At 46.0% G+C, this 17,500-nt stretch overlaps 1 protein-coding gene across 6 annotated transcripts in view; it reads right to left on the bottom strand.

Moving 5' to 3' along the window:
- The window catches only part of LOC110530656 (ephrin type-A receptor 3), a 193,719-nt gene that overhangs the window by 34,614 nt on the left and 141,605 nt on the right, over window positions 1-17,500 (bottom strand). Inside the window, exon 11 of one of the 6 annotated variants that reach the window (XM_036986291.1) lies at window positions 10,903-11,131. The exons of 2 other annotated variants lie outside the window; for them this stretch is intronic. In XM_036986291.1, coding sequence (XP_036842186.1) covers window positions 10,975-11,131 — 157 coding nt within the window. In that variant the 3' untranslated portion in view covers window positions 10,903-10,974. Of the gene's footprint in view, window positions 1-10,902; window positions 11,132-15,462; window positions 16,113-17,500 lie in introns of those variants that run through there. 3 more of the 6 variants (XM_036986286.1, XM_036986290.1, XM_036986292.1) reach the window with 3 other exon arrangements.

The following is a 17,500-nucleotide window of genomic DNA, read 5'->3' as shown; positions in this document are numbered from 1 at the left end:
ATGGGGAGAGGGATAGGACAAGCACTTGATATAGATGGGGAGAGGGATAGGACAAGCACCTGCTATAGATGGGGAAAGGGATAGGACAAGCACCTGCTATAGATGGGGAAAGGGATAGGACAAGCACCTGCTATAGATGGGGAGAGGGATAGGACAAGCACCTGCTATAGATGGGGAGAGGGATAGGACAAGCACCTGCTATAGATGGGGAGAGGGATAGAACAAGCATCTGCTATAGATGGGGAGAGGGGTAGGATAAGCACCTGCTATAGATGGGGAGAGGGATAGGACAAGCAACTGCTACAGATGGGGAAAGGGATAGGACAAGCACCTGATATAGATGGAGGGAGGGATAGGACAAACACCTGCTATAGAGGGGGGAGGGATAGGACAAGTACCTGCTATAGATGGATGGAGGGATAGGACAAGCACCTGCTAAAGATGGGGAGATGGATAGAACAAGCACCTGCTATAGATGGGGAAAGGGATAGGACAAACACCTGCTATAGATGGGGAGAGGGCAAGGACAAGCACCTGCTATAGATGGGGAGAGGGAAAGGACAAGCACTTGATATAGATGGGGAGAGGGATAGGACAAGCACTTGATATAGATGGGGAGAGGGATAGGACAAGCACCTGCTATAGATGGGGAAAGGGATAGGACAAGCACCTGCTATAGATGGGGAAAGGGATAGGACAAGCACCTGCTATAGATGGGGAGAGGGATAGGACAAGCACCTGCTATAGATGGGGAGAGGGATAGGACAAGCACCTGCTATAGATGGGGAGAGGGATAGAACAAGCACCTGCCATAGATGGGGAATGGGATAGGACAAGCACCTGCTATTGATGGGGAATGGGATAGGACAAGCACCTGCTATAGATGGGGAGATGGATAGGACAAGCATCTGCTATAGATGGGGAGAGAGATAGGACAAGCACCTGCTATAGATTGAGGGAGGGATAGGACAAGTACCTGCTATATATGGAGGGAGGGATAGGAAAAGCACCTGCTATATAAGTAGGGAGGGATAGGACAATCACATGCTATAGATGGGGAGAGAGATAGGACAAGCACCAGCTATAGATGGGGAAAGAGATAGGACAAGCACCTGATATAGATGGAGGGAGAGATAGGACAAGACCCTGCTATAGATGGAGAGAGAGATAGGACAAGCACCTGCTATAGATGGAGGGATAGAAAAAGCAACTGCCATAGATGTAGGGAGGGATAGGACAAGCACATACTATAGATGGAGGGAGAGATAGGAAAATCACATGCTATTGATGGGGAAAGGGATAGGACAAGCACCTGCTATAGATGGGGAGATGGATAGGACAAGCGCCTGTTATAGATGGGTAGAGGGATCGGACAAGCACCAGCTATAGATGGGGAGAGGGATAGAACAAGCATCTGCTATAGATGGGGGAGAGAAAGGACAAGCACCTGCTATAGATGGGGAGAGGGATAGGACAAGCACCTGCTATAGATGGGGAGAGGGAAAGGACAAGCACCAGCTATAGATGGTGAGAGGGATAGAAAAACAATCTGCTATAGATGGGGGGAGAGAAAGGAAAAGCACCTGCTATAGATGGGGAGAGGGATAGGACAAGGACCTGCTATAGATGGAAAGAGGGATAGGACAAGCACCTGCTATAGATGGGGAGAGGGATAGGACAAGCACCTGCTATAGATGGGGAAAGGGATTGGACAAGCACATGCTATAGATGGGGAGAGGGATAGGACAAGCACCTGCTATAGATGGGGAGAGGGATAGGACAAGCACCAGGAAAAAATGGGGAGAGGGATAGAACAAGCACCTGCTATAGATGGGGAGAGGGATAGGACAAGCACCAGCTATAGATGGGGAGAGGGATAGGACAAGCACCAGCTATAGATGGGGAGAAGGATAGGACAAGCACCTGCTATAGATGGGGAGAGGGATAGGACAAGCACCTGCTATAGATGGGGAGAGAGATAGGACAAGCACCTGCTAGAGATGGAGGGAGTGATAGGACAAGTGCCTGCTATAGATGGAGGGAGGGCGAGGACAAGCACCTGCTATAGATGGAGGGAGAGATAGGACAAGCACCTGCTATAGATGGGGAGAGGGATAGGACAAGGACCTGCTATAGATGGAAACAGGGATAGAACAAGCACCTGCTATAGATGGGGAGAGAGGGATAGGACAAGCACCTGCTATAGATGGGGAAAGGGATTGGACAAGCACCTGCTATAGATGGGGAGAGGGATAGGACAAGCACCAGCTATAGATGGGGAGAGGGATAGGACAAGCACCAGCTATAGATGGGGAGAGGGATAGGACAAGCACCTGCTATAGATGGGGAAAGTGATTGGACAAGCACCTGCTATAGATGGGGAGAGGGATAGGACAAGCACCAGGAAAAAATGGGGAGAGGGATAGAACAAGCACCTGCTATAGATGGGGAGAGGGATAGGACAAGCACCAGCTATAGATGGGGAGAGGGATAGGACAAGCACCTGCTATAGATGGGGAAAGGGATTGGACAAGCACCTGCTATAGATGGGGAGAGGGATAGGACAAGCACCAGGAAAAAATGGGGAGAGGGATAGAACAAGCACCTGCTATAGATGGGGAAAGGGATTGGACAAGCACCTGCTATAGATGGGGAGAGGGATAGGACAAGCACCAGGAAAAAATAGGGAGAGGGATAGAACAAGCACCTGCTATAGATGGGGAGAGGGATAGGACAAGCACCAGCTATAGATGGGGAGAGGGATAGGACAAGCACCCGCTATAGATGGGGAGAGAGATAGGACAAGCACCTGCTATATTTGGGGAGAGGGATAGGACAAGCACCTGCTATAGATGGGGAGAGAGATAGGACAAGCACCTGCTATAGATGGGGAGAGGGATAGAACAAGCACCTGCTATAGATGGAGGGAGGGATAGGACAAGCACCTGCTATAGATGGAGGGAGAGATAGGTCAAGCACCTTCTATAGATGGGGAGAGGGATAGGACAAGCACCTGCTATAGATGGAAAGAGGGATAGAACAAGCACCTGCTATAGATGGGGAGAGAGATAGGACAAGCACCTGCTATAGATGGGGAGAGGGATAGGACAATCACCTGCTATATATGGGGAGATGGATAGAACAATCACCTGCTATAGATGGGGAAAGGGATAGTACAAGCACCTGCTATAGATGGGGAAAGGGATAGGACAAGCACCTGCTATAGATGGGGAGAGGGATAGGACAAGCACCAGCTATAGATGGGGAGAGGGATAGGACAAGCACCTGCTATAGATGGGGAGAGAGATAGGACAAGCACCTGCTAAAGATGGAGGGAGAGATAGGACAAGCACCTGCTATAGATGGAGGGATAGGAAAAGCACCTGCCATAGATGTAGGGAGGGATAGGACAAGAACATGCTATAGATGGAGGGAGAGATAGGACAATCACATGCTATTGATGGGGAAAGGGATAGGACAAGCACCTGCTATAGATGGGGGGAGAGAAAGGACAAGCACCTGCTATAGATGGGGAAAGGGATAGGACAAGAACCTGCTATAGATGGGGAGAGGGATAGGACAAGCACCTGCTAGAGATGGAGGGAGGGATAGGACAAGCGCCTGCTATAGATGGAGGGAGGGATAGGACAAGCACCTGCTATAGATGGAGGGAGAGCTAGGACAAGCACCTGCTATAGATGGGGAGAGGGATAGGACAAGCACCAGCTATAGATGGTGAGAGGGATAGGACAAGCACCTGCTATAGATGGGGAAAGGGATAGGACAAGCACCAGCTATAGAAGGGGAGAGGGATAGGACAGGCACCTGTTATAGATGGGGAGAGGGATAGGACAAGCACCAGCTATAGAAGGGGAGAGGGATAGGACAAGCACCCGCTATAGATGGGGAGAAGGATAGGACAAGCACCTGCTATAGATGGGGAGAGGGATATGACAAGCACCTGCTATAGATGGGGAGAGAGATAGGACAAGCACCTGCTATAGATGGGGAGAGGGATAGAACAAGCACCTGCTATAGATGGAGGGAGGGATAGGACAAGCACCTGCTAGAGATGGAGGGAGTGATAGGACAAGCGCCTGCTATAGATGGAGGGAGGGAGAGGACAAGCACCTGCTATAGATGGAGGGAGAGATAGGACAAGCACCTTCTATAGATGGGGAGAGGGATAGGACAAGCACCTGCTATAGATGGAGGGAGAGATAGGACAAGCACCTTCTATAGATGGGGAGATAGATAGGACAAGCACCTTCTATAGATGGGGAGATAGATAGGACAAGCACCTTCTATAGATGGGGAGAGGGATAGGACAAGGACCTGCTATAGATGGAAAGAGGGATAGAACAAGCACCTGCTATAGATGGGGAGAGAGATAGGACAAGCACCTGCTATAGATGGAAAGAGGGATAGAACAAGCACCTGCTATAGATGGGGAGAGAGATAGGACAAGCACCTGCTATAGATGGGGAGAGGGATAGGACAATCACCTGCTATAGATGGGGAGATGGATAGAACAATCACCTGCTATAGATGGGGAAAGGGATAGGACAAGCACCTGCTATAGATGGGGAAAGGGATAGGACAAGCACCTGCTATAGATGGGGAGAGGGATAGGACAAGCACCAGCTATAGATGGGGAGAGGGATAGGAAAAGCACTTGCTATAGATGGGGAGAGAGATAGGACAAGCACCTGCTAAAGATGGAGGGAGAGATAGGACAAGCACCTGCTATAGATGGAGGGATAGGAAAAGCACCTGCCATAGATGTAGGGAGGGATAGGACAAGAACATGCTATAGATGGAGGGAGAGATAGGACAATCACATGCTATTGATGGGGAAAGGGATAGGACAAGCACCTGCTATAGATGGGGGGAGAGAAAGGACAAGCACCTGCTATAGATGGGGAAAGGGATAGGACAAGCACCTGCTATAGATGGGGAGAGGGATAGGACAAGCACCTGCTAGAGATGGAGGGAGGGATAGGACAAGCGCCTGCTATAGATGGAGGGAGGGATAGGACAAGCACCTGCTATAGATGGGGAGAGAGATAGGACAAGCACCTGCTATAGATGGGGAGAGGGATAGGACAATCACCTGCTATATATGGGGAGATGGATAGAACAATCACCTGCTATAGATGGGGAAAGGGATAGTACAAGCACCTGCTATAGATGGGGAAAGGGATAGGACAAGCACCTGCTATAGATGGGGAGAGGGATAGGACAAGCACCAGCTATAGATGGGGAGAGGGATAGGACAAGCACCTGCTATAGATGGGGAGAGAGATAGGACAAGCACCTGCTAAAGATGGAGGGAGAGATAGGACAAGCACCTGCAATAGATGGAGGGTTAGGAAAAGCACCTGCCATAGATGTAGGGAGGGATAGGACAAGAACATGCTATAGATGGAGGGAGAGATAGGACAATCACATGCTATTGATGGGGAAAGGGATAGGACAAGCACCTGCTATAGATGGGGGGAGAGAAAGGACAAGCACCTGCTATAGATGGGGAAAGGGATAGGACAAGAACCTGCTATAGATGGGGAGAGGGATAGGACAAGCACCTGCTAGAGATGGAGGGAGGGATAGGACAAGCGCCTGCTATAGATGGAGGGAGGGATAGGACAAGCACCTGCTATAGATGGAGGGAGAGATAGGACAAGCACCTGCTATAGATGGGGAGAGGGATAGGACAAGCACCAGCTATAGATGGTGAGAGGGATAGGACAAGCACCTGCTATAGATGGGGAAAGGGATAGGACAAGCACCAGCTATAGAAGGGGAGAGGGATAGGACAAGCACCTGTTATAGATGGGGAGAGGGATAGGACAAGCACCAGCTATAGAAGGGGAGAGGGATAGGACAAGCACCCGCTATAGATGGGGAGAAGGATAGGACAAGCACCTGCTATAGATGGGGAGAGGGATATGACAAGCACCTGCTATAGATGGGGAGAGAGATAGGACAAGCACCTGCTATAGATGGGGAGAGGGATAGAACAAGCACCTGCTATAGATGGAGGGAGGGATAGGACAAGCACCTGCTAGAGATGGAGGGAGTGATAGGACAAGCGCCTGCTATAGATGGAGGGAGGGAGAGGACAAGCACCTGCTATAGATGGAGGGAGAGATAGGACAAGCACCTTCTATAGATGGGGAGAGGGATAGGACAAGCACCTGCTATAGATGGAGGGAGAGATAGGACAAGCACATTCTATAGATGGGGAGATAGATAGGACAAGCACCTTCTATAGATGGGGATAGGGATAGGACAAGGACCTGCTATAGATGGAAAGAGGGATAGAACAAGCACCTGCTATAGATGGGGAGAGAGATAGGACAAGCACCTGCTATAGATGGGGAGAGGGATAGGACAATCACCTGCTATAGATGGGGAGATGGATAGAACAATCACCTGCTATAGATGGGGAAAGGGATAGGACAAGCACCTGCCATAGATGGGGAAAGGGATAGGACAAGCACCTGCTATAGATGGGGAGAGGGATAGGACAAGCACCAGCTATAGATGGGGAGAGGGATAGGACAAGCACTTGCTATAGATGGGGAGAGAGATAGGACAAGCACCTGCTAAAGATGGAGGAAGAGATAGGACAAGCACCTGCTATAGATGGAGGGATAGGAAAAGCACCTGCCATAGATGTAGGGAGGGATAGGACAAGAACATGCTATAGATGGAGGGAGAGATAGGACAATCACATGCTATTGATGGGGAAAGGGATAGGACAAGCACCTGCTATAGATGGGGGGAGAGAAAGGACAAGCACCTGCTATAGATGGGGAAAGGGATAGGACAAGCACCTGCTATAGATGGGGAGAGGGATAGGACAAGCACCTGCTAGAGATGGAGGGAGGGATAGGACAAGCGCCTGCTATAGATGGAGGGAGGGATAGGACAAGCACCTGCTATAGATGGGGAGAGAGATAGGACAAGCACCTGCTATAGATGGGGAGAGGGATAGGACAATCACCTGCTATATATGGGGAGATGGATAGGACAAGCACCTGCTAAAGATGGAGGGAGAGATAGGACAAGCACCTGCTATAGATGGAGGGATAGGAAAAGCACCTGCCATAGATGTAGGGAGGGATAGGACAAGAACATGCTATAGATGGAGGGAGAGATAGGACAATCACATGCTATTGATGGGGAAAGGGATAGGACAAGCACCTGCTATAGATGGGGGGTTAGATGCTATAGATGGGGGGAGAGAAAGGACAAGCACCTGCTATAGATGGGGAAAGGGATAGGACAAGAACCTGCTATAGATCGGGAGAGGGATAGGACAAGCACCTGCTAGAGATGGAGGGAGGGATAGGACAAGCGCCTGCTATAGATGGAGGGAGGGATAGGACAAGCACCTGCTATAGATGGAGGGAGAGATAGGACAAGCACCTGCTATAGATGGGGAGAGGGATAGGACAAGCACCAGCTATAGATGGTGAGAGGGATAGGACAAGCACCTGCTATAGATGGGGAAAGGGATAGGACAAGCACCAGCTATAGAAGGGGAGAGGGATAGGACAAGCACCTGTTATAGATGGGGAGAGGGATAGGACAAGCACCAGCTATAGAAGGGGAGAGGGATAGGACAAGCACCCGCTATAGATGGGGAGAAGGATAGGACAAGCACCTGCTATAGATGGGGAGAGGGATATGACAAGCACCTGCTATAGATGGGGAGAGAGATAGGACAAGCACCTGCTATAGATGGGGAGAGGGATAGAACAAGCACCTGCTATAGATGGAGGGAGGGATAGGACAAGCACCTGCTAGAGATGGAGGGAGTGATAGGACAAGCGCCTGCTATAGATGGAGGGAGGGAGAGGACAAGCACCTGCTATAGATGGAGGAAGAGATAGGACAAGCACCTTCTATAGATGGGGAGAGGGATAGGACAAGCACCTGCTATAGATGGAGGGAGAGATAGGACAAGCACCTTCTATAGATGGGGAGATAGATAGGACAAGCACCAGCTATAGAAGGGGAGAGGGATAGGACAAGCACTTGTTATAGATGGGGAGAGGGATAGGACAAGCACCAGCTATAGAAGGGGAGAGGGATAGGACAAGCACCCGCTATAGATGGGGAGAAGGATAGGACAAGCACCTGCTATAGATGGGGAGAGGGATATGACAAGCACCTGCTATAGATGGGGAGAGAGATAGGACAAGCACCTGCTATAGATGGGGAGAGGGATAGAACAAGCACCTGCTATAGATGGAGGGAGGGATAGGACAAGCACCTGCTAGAGATGGAGGGAGTGATAGGACAAGCGCCTGCTATAGATGGAGGGAGGGAGAGGACAAGCACCTGCTATAGATGGAGGAAGAGATAGGACAAGCACCTTCTATAGATGGGGAGAGGGATAGGACAAGCACCTGCTATAGATGGAGGGAGAGATAGGACAAGCACCTTCTATAGATGGGGAGATAGATAGGACAAGCACCTTCTATAGATGGGGAGAGGGATAGGACAAGGACCTGCTATAGATGGAAAGAGGGATAGAACAAGCACCTGCTATAGATGGGGAGAGAGATAGGACAAGCACCTGCTATAGATGGGGAGAGGGATAGGACAATCACCTGCTATAGATGGGGAGATGGATAGAACAATCACCTGCTATAGATGGGGAAAGGGATAGGACAAGCACCTGCTATAGATGGGGAAAGGGATAGGACAAGCACCTGCTATAGATGGGGAGAGGGATAGGACAAGCACCAGCTATAGATGGGGAGAGGGATAGGACAAGCACTTGCTATAGATGGGGAGAGAGATAGGACAAGCACCTGCTAAAGATGGAGGGAGAGATAGGACAAGCACCTGCTATAGATGGAGGGATAGGAAAAGCACCTGCCATAGATGTAGGGAGGGATAGGACAAGAACATGCTATAGATGGAGGGAGAGATAGGACAATCACATGCTATTGATGGGGAAAGGGATAGGACAAGCACCTGCTATAGATGGGGGGAGAGAAAGGACAAGCACCTGCAATAGATGGGGAAAGGGATAGGACAAGCACCTGCTATAGATGGGGAGAGGGATAGGACAAGCACCTGCTAGAGATGGAGGGAGGGATAGGACAAGCGCCTGCTATAGATGGAGGGAGGGATAGGACAAGCACCTGCTATAGATGGAGGGAGAGATAGGACATGCACCTGCTATAGATGGGGAGAGGGATAGGACAAGCACCAGCTATAGATGGGGAGAGGGATAGGACAAGCACCTGCTATAGATGGGGAAAGGGATAGGACAAGCACCAGCTATAGAAGGGGAGAGGGATAGGACAAGCACCTGTTATAGATGGGGAGAGGGATAGGACAAGCACCAGCTATAGAAGGGGAGAGGGATAGGACAAGCACCTGTTATAGATGGGGAGAGGGATAGGACAAGCACCAGCTATAGATGGGGAGAGGGATAGGACAAGCACCAGCTATAGATGGGGAGAGAAAGAACCTGTCTACCAGCGAAACAGGGGAAAGGGATAAGGCTACTAGGGAATTTGATTTGATTTGATTTATTAGGATCCCCATTAGCCGACGCCAATGGCAACAGCTATTCTTACTGGGGTCCGAGACACAACGAAAAATACATTACAGATCAAAGACATTACAATTTACATTTAACAGTTACACATACATCAGTACATAAACACAACCAGTAGGTCACATGTCAGTATATACACACAACAAGTAGGTCACATGTCAGTACATACACACAACCAGTAGGTCACATGTCAGTACATACACATAACAAGTAGGTCACATGTCAGTACATACACACAACCAGTAGGTCACATGTCAGTACATATACACAACCAGTAGGTCACATGTCAGTACATACACACAACAAGTAGGTCACATGTCAGTACATATACACAACAAGTAGTTCACATGTCAGTACATACACACAACCAGTAGGTCACACATCAGTACATACACATAACCAGTAGGTCACATGTCAGTACATATACACAAGTAGGTCACATGTCAGTACATATAAACAACCAGTAGGTCACATGTCAGTACATACACACAACAAGTAGGTCACATGTCAGTACATACAGTTTACACAACCAGTAGGTCACATGTCAGTACATATACACAACAAGTAGGTCACATGTCAGTACATAAACACAACCAGTAGGTCACATGTCAGTACATACACACAACCAGTAGGTCACATGTCAGTACATACAGTATATACAACCAGTAGGTCACATGTCAGTACATATACACAACAAGTAGGTCACATGTCAGTACATACACACAACAAGTAGGTCACATGTCAGTACATATACACAAGTAGGTCACATGTCAGTACATAAACACAACCAGTAGGTCACATGTCAGTACATATACACAACAAGTAGGTCACATGGGGAGAGGCGTTATGCCGTGAGGGGTTGCTTTATTTGTATTTTACATACACAACCAGTACATACACAACCAGTAGGTCACATGTCAGAACGTACACACAACAAGTAGGTCACATGTCAGTACATACACACAACAAGTAGGTCACATGTCAGTACATATACACAACCAGTAGGTCACATGTCAGAACGTGCACACAACAAGTAGGTCACATGTCAGTACATATACACAACCAGTAGGTCACATGTCAGAACGTACACACAACCAGTAGGTCACATGTCAGTACATATACACAACAAGTAGGTCACATGTCAGTACATATACACAACCAGTAGGTCACATGTCAGAACGTACACACAACAAGTAGGTCACATGTCAGTACATATACACAACAAGTAGGTCCCATGTCAGTACATATACACAACCAGTAGGTCACATGTCAGAACGTACACACAACAAGTAGGTCACATGTCAGTACATATACACAACAAGTAGGTCACATGTCAGTACATATACACAACCAGTAGGTCACGTCAGTACATACACACAACAAGTAGGTCACATGGGGAGAGGCGTTATGCCGTGAGGTGTTGCTTTATTTGTATTTTTAAACCAGGCTTGCTGTTCACTTGCTCTATATAAGATGGAAGGGAGTTCCATGAACTCATGGCTCTGTATAATACTGTATGTACGCTTCCTTGAATTGATTCTGGACCTGGGAAAAGGAGTGAAAGGGAGAGTAAAATGAGTGAGAGGGAAAAAGAGGAGAGGAATTAGAGGTGATGAGGAGGAATGAGGTCTTGTTAGCCTCAGTTAATATGACAGTAGTTCAGTGCCTAATCCCTGTGTTTTTACACAGTTGAACAGGTGGAATAACTCAGCCTAAAATGGGCCCTTTAGGGGATACTGTCTATGTCTGGGACTGGGGTGAGAGAGGGAGAGGCAGGGAGAAAAACACACTATCCTAAGCAACCTGCATACACATTGTTTGAAGTACATAGACCAACATAGCTTCTTTAGTAGGTCAAAGCTGTGTGCTGAAAAACCTTGGTAGAACATGGGTGGAGTAGGCATGGTGGTGCTCATTTGAATTTCCTTCATGATGTTTTTTACACTGGAAAGGGGATTTTCTGTTAAAGGTGCATTAAACAACATTTCCACAGGCAAAGCTAGAGAAATGTTTTTGCAACCAAAGGTCTTTCATTGGCAGTGCTATTGTAAACTTTAATTCAGTCTCTGCCAAAAGGTCTGAGCCTTAATGGCACAGGTAGTGTGCTTGCATAACTGCAAGGGTTGCTGGTTAAACCCTGGACTGTTGGCTGTTGCCCTCTAATAGCTCAAATACATTTTGGACGTACTATTAAAGTATGCATAGAACTTACAATGGATAGTGAAAAGTAATTCTCTGAAATTTTCAGAAGGCGAATAGCTCAATTGATTGCAACAGTCTTACGTTGTAAAATATGACTAAAATCCCATTGAAAGAAAACGGTTTTAAAACATTGACTTTTGAGCTATGCTTCCTATACATTTATACAATCCGGGTTAAGGGGGGCATTAGCTCCCTCCCCCACCCCTAGAGCTGCGCCACCGGAATGGCCGTGCACGGCAGAGTTGGTGACAAATATCCAACACAAAGACTAGTCCAGCATCCAGATCGTAGCTGTAGATACAATCAAGATGGTTAAATGGAAAAGTTGTTGGTTTGGCACTGTTGATCAGCAAACATTTTGATTAAAATGTCAAGAAGACAGGTAAGTAATGTATTATGGATGTTAGAATTTTTTTCTCTCCTGATGCTAGCAAGCATGCATTTGCACCAGGCAGTCAGTGGACTACCAAGGAACTGTTTATATGTAATATTTGCTAGCAATTTGATTTCTCAGCTACAGTTTGAGTTGTGTCCTGTCTGACGCTGAAATGTGGCTAGCTCTTACCGTAGCTTGGACTATGGAGTAACTAGCTAGTTTTGCAAAATCCCATTGCATACATTGTAAGATAACAGCGTGACAATTTGCCCAAAGTTTGGTGTTAGTTTTGCACTAACCTAAAATAGCAAGCATAAAAGAAACCCTTGAGCAGAGTTCCCACATCCGGTTTTCAGCTGAAGAGGAAGCTAGGTTGAAAATAGCTGTATCCCTGAAAACCAGACAGCCGGTTGTTGGCAACTTGGCTAAGGCTAGTTTTGAATTGATGCAGCTAGCTAGCTATGATTTGTTGAAAAATGTAGGACTGGCATTCGGATGTGAGCTAACATTAGCTAGCTTCTGGGTCGAGGTCAGCTGCTGTTGTCCGGCACTAGCTAGCTAGCTAATGGCTGAAGTAATTTGTGTAAAAACATTCTATAACCAAATATAGCTAGCTACCTTTCTTTTGCATTTTCGTTAGCTAGCTAACTGGTATTAGCTAGCTACAGAAGCTAGTTGCTGGACTTTGGACAAGCAAGCTAACGTTAGTTAACATTAGCTAGCTAGCTACCTAGCTAATCAAAATACAGTATCTGCTTGCATTTAATGATTAACCTCAGATTGAATACCACAATATAGCTAGTTTCTACAGTAGCCTTGGTTTGTTCTCATCCACTTCTTATGACTGGCAGCCTGGTGCAGCTGTAATGCTGCTGAGCAACCAAGTTGCTCGACTTGGTGTTAGAACTCTGAGCTTTGGCTGAAAAATATATTAGTATTGTCAGAAATGCTACAAAAAGGTAGCACATTGTTGGTTCCCCTACAAACTGCAATAAACTTTGATTTGATTCCGAATGTATGTGTGTGTGTGTGAGAGAGACACTGTTGCCCCTACAAACATATTCAGCTGGAAAGGTGGCAATTCTAATGGTCACTTTATGGATGTCGAGCAAGGTCCAGGCAAGAAATGAGATGTTTTCCTAATGCTAAAGATTCTGTTACAAATCTGGTATGTGGTTATCAGTAACAGCCGGACACCTCATGATGTGAGGCACGGAGTGTGTTGCGTACCTCCAATCAAGGTGATTTGCGAACTTTCATCGACATTGGTGTCATATTGGCTTAGATATGATGAACCACATAAAATCAAATCAAAGATCACAGTATACAGTTTAGCAGATGTAATAGAGGGTGCAGCAAAATGCTTGTGTTACTAGCTCCTAACAGTGCAGTAAAATGTCAGTACACAAATAATCAAAAAAATGAAATCAAGACATCAGGAATACACAAACACTCCAGTGCAACTGCGGCAAGGGACAAAACCACCCACTGATGAAACACTTCCCCATTCACTTCAGGTGTGCGCATGTGTGTGTGTGTGTGTGTGTGTGTGTGTGTGTGTGTGTGTGTGTAAATGGGGGTCTCTAAGAGGGGTGCACATTTCCATGTTAATTGTGTGCCTCATTTTGCCTCTACAGATCTAAGTGTCATGATTCATTACCGCTGAAAGACACCTCTAAAATCACACGCATGCACGCACAGCATTGCTTTGGTCCCAGAGTGACTTTATGGCCCCCAAGTTACATAGCAACAAAACATAAAGGGAAGTTCACAATAAGCTAGTATAGAGAAGGTTTTATAAAAAACTCAAAATACCTGAATAGTCTCGAGAGCAATCTCTCGCACACCTCAGTTTCTCTCACGCACAGGCCTCTCTCTGTCTCTTTGTCACTCAAAGTTGTATTGTCAATTTTGTTTTGTATTTAAACGCCACTTGAAACGTGTACATGACACTGCAACAAAGTGTCCCCATGGGGACTATAAAGTCAGTAAGTAAGTAAGTCTCTCTCTCTCAAACACGCACACACACATAAACTTCTCCCTCCTCTGTTCCAGTCCACTGAGGACAACAGGATATTCCTGTCCTCCAAAAGACACACGCTCTTCATTTGCATATCAATTAACTTTTTAATATAATACTCTGTCACTCGAGACCCATTTTTCATTCGGCTAGCTACGTTCCACCTTCATAGAACTCCATCCATATATTATCTTCTCCACCCCCCCATTTCTCTCTCTCTCTGTACTTCTTCCTCTCTGCCGCCTCTATATTTATTTTTTGTTCTCTCCCTCTGTCGCTACATAGCCCATGCTACATTTTCTTTGTCTTCTCCTCTTTCCCTAACTCTCTCTCGCTTGTTGTCTCCTCTCTTATCCCAACCCCCTCTACCGTCTCTCTCTCTCTCTTCCTCCCTCTCTCTCACTCTCTCGGTCTCTCTCGCTCTCTCATTCTCTCTCTATCAATTCAATTCAATTCAATTAAAATGGCTTTATTGACATGGGAAACATATGTTTACTTTGCCAATTGAAATAGACAGGACATAAACAAGGGAAATAAACAATAAAAAATGAACAGTAAACATTACACTCACAATTTTTTAAAGGAATATAAACAATTAAAATGTTATTATTGCTTATGTACAGTACAATGTGGAAATAGTTGAAGTATGAAAGGGAAAATAAATAAACAGATAAATATAAGTTGTATTTACAATGGTGTTTGTGTCCACTGGTTTCCCTTGTGGCAAAAGTTCACACATCTTGCTGCTGTGGTGTCTCTCTCTCTCTCTCTGTCTATCCCTGTCTTCTTGGGCCCTATCTTCAGATCTCTGTGTAGTGTGAGTGGCTGGAAGCGAATAGAGGCTTTGCTGACAGGCTGGAAGTGACACGGCGGGGGTCCGACACTGCATACTAACTCACAAGCATTCAGATGAAGGAGGGAGAGGTAGGGAGAGAGATAACAAAGAGAATGAAGGACACCAATGGTGAGAGAAAACAATTGTACAATAAAGGCAGGCAGCAAGGGAGAGAGAGAGAGAGAGACAGAGAGAGAGAGAGAGAGAGATAGAGAAGGGATAGAGAGAGAGAGAGAGAGAGAGAGAGAGAGAGAAAGAGAGAGAGAGAGAGAGAGAGAGAGAGAGAGACTGAATATATAGAGAGAGACTGTATATATATATAATATGACATTTGTAATGTCTTTACTGTTTTGAAACCTCTGTATGTGTAATGTTTACTGTTAATTTTTTGTTGTTTTTCACTTTATATATTCACTTTGTATGTTGTCTACCTCACTTGCTTTGGCAATGTTAACACGTTTCCCATGCCAATAAAGCCCTTGAATTGAATTGAATTGAATTGAGAGAGAGAGAGAGAGAGAGAGAGTGGCGAGCGGGGCACAGTAGCTGCAGGACTATCTACTACAGGGTTTTGAATGGTAGGTTTAATGGCTGACTCAGGTTCTCTTGTCTGTGTGATCGACACACTGGGAAAATCACGCACACTACAGGAGAGAGAAGTACTCTGAAAGACTGTCTTTAGGAAAGCTGCCAAGAGGAAAATGGGAGAGAGAAAAGAGAAGAGGAGAGAGAGGGAGTGATCAGACGACAAAAGCTTCCGCTTTGAAAGAAAAGAAAAGAAAATAGCTATAGAGCTTCAAAGAGCGGGAAAGTTTAAAAAAGCGGAGAGTAATGGGTGTAAATATGGAAATATCCTTCAAACTAAGAGCAAAGAACACACACACATATCAATCAACTGTCCAATACAGTGCCTTGCAAAAGTATTCAGACCCCTTGGATTTCTTCAAATTTTATTGTTACAAATTGGGAATAAAGTTGGATCATGGTGGTTCGGAGGCAGTGGTTTGTGTAAATCTGCAACTAGACAGCTATTATGCAGGATTTTGGCAGCATTGTTGAGAGGGAGCTCACTCCCATCGGCTCTTTTGTGTACCTGAAACATATAAGCCAAAATAAAGTTATCCAATAGTTAGCCTACTAAACGACTGGTTATATTGTCAGAGTACATTAGAATGATTTAACTAGCTAGCTATCAGTTACATACCACATATCCATTCACTGGCGGGCAGCTTTGTCACGCCCCTAAACTTTCTAATTACGCCAACACGTTGTGAATTCGGTGTCCTTCTGTATACTCCCTGCCAGACTGAGAGGGGGGTCGTTGATATGTCGGCATATTATTCACCATTCATGTCTCTCACTGCACCATAAAAGTCCCATAGAATGGCTCCGTTTTTGTTGTATTCCCAAACTCACAATGTTCCCCTTCTTCTGCACACCAGTCAGTGGAGCAGGTAAGTCCCCAATTTGTTTGTTTCACGATGTTCTTTTCATTTCAGTTTCTCTCAAATTCATCTAAACTCCTCTTTTCTACATGGGCATGTCGAACTATTGTTGATGTAGTGACTTTATTGATGTGAAAAGGAGAAATGATATCAAGGTGAAAACGCGAAACGTCATGGTCATGGTATACGGTCTCACATACACACAGCTGTTTTAGCCAATCAGCATCCAGTATCCAAACTACCCGGTTTATAATACATGTTAGAAACACCTTTGGCATAAATTACAGCTGGGAGTCTTCTAGGGTATTTCTATAAGAGCTTTGCCCACCTGGATTGTGCAACATTTGCACATGATTCTTTTCAAAGTTCTTCAAGCTCTGTCAAGATGTTGGTGATCATGGCTAGACAGCAACTTGTAAGTCTTGCCATAGATTTTCAAGCAGATTTATGTCAAAACTGTCTTCTTGGTAAGCAACTCCAGTGTTGCTTTTGCCTTGTGTTGTACGGTATTGTTCTGCTGAAGGGTGAATTCCTCAGTCTCTGGTGTAAAGCCGACTGATCCAGGTTTTCCTCTAGGATTTTGCCTGTGCTTAGCTCCATCCCATGTCTTTTTATCCCATGTATTTGCCTATGACAAGCATACCCATACCATGATGCAGCCACCACCTTGCTTGAAAATAAGGTGGCAGTTACTCAGTGATGTGTTGTCCTGGACTTGCCCCCAAAATAAGGGTTTGCAATTAGGGCAAAAATTGTATTCCTTTGCTGTGTCTTTTTGTTATCTGAAGTATTACTTTAGTGCCTTGTTGCATACAATAGGCATGTTTTGGAATATGTCTATTCTGTATAATTGTATTCTTCTTTTCACTCTGTCATTTAGGTCATTATTGTGGAGCCACTATAATGTTGTTGATCCATCCTCAGTTTTCTCCCTTCACAGCCATTGAACCTTTCAAAATCACCAATGACCTAATGGTAACCTCCATGAGCAGTTTATTTCTGTCCTGCAGTTCAATTCAGAAGGACGACTGCATTT

This window comes from Oncorhynchus mykiss, chromosome 8, assembly GCF_013265735.2.
Source record: "Oncorhynchus mykiss isolate Arlee chromosome 8, USDA_OmykA_1.1, whole genome shotgun sequence".
Lineage (NCBI taxonomy): Eukaryota > Metazoa > Chordata > Actinopteri > Salmoniformes > Salmonidae > Oncorhynchus > Oncorhynchus mykiss.
The sequence above is the reverse complement of the archived record's forward strand: the minus strand, read 5'-3'. Positions and strand labels throughout refer to the sequence as shown.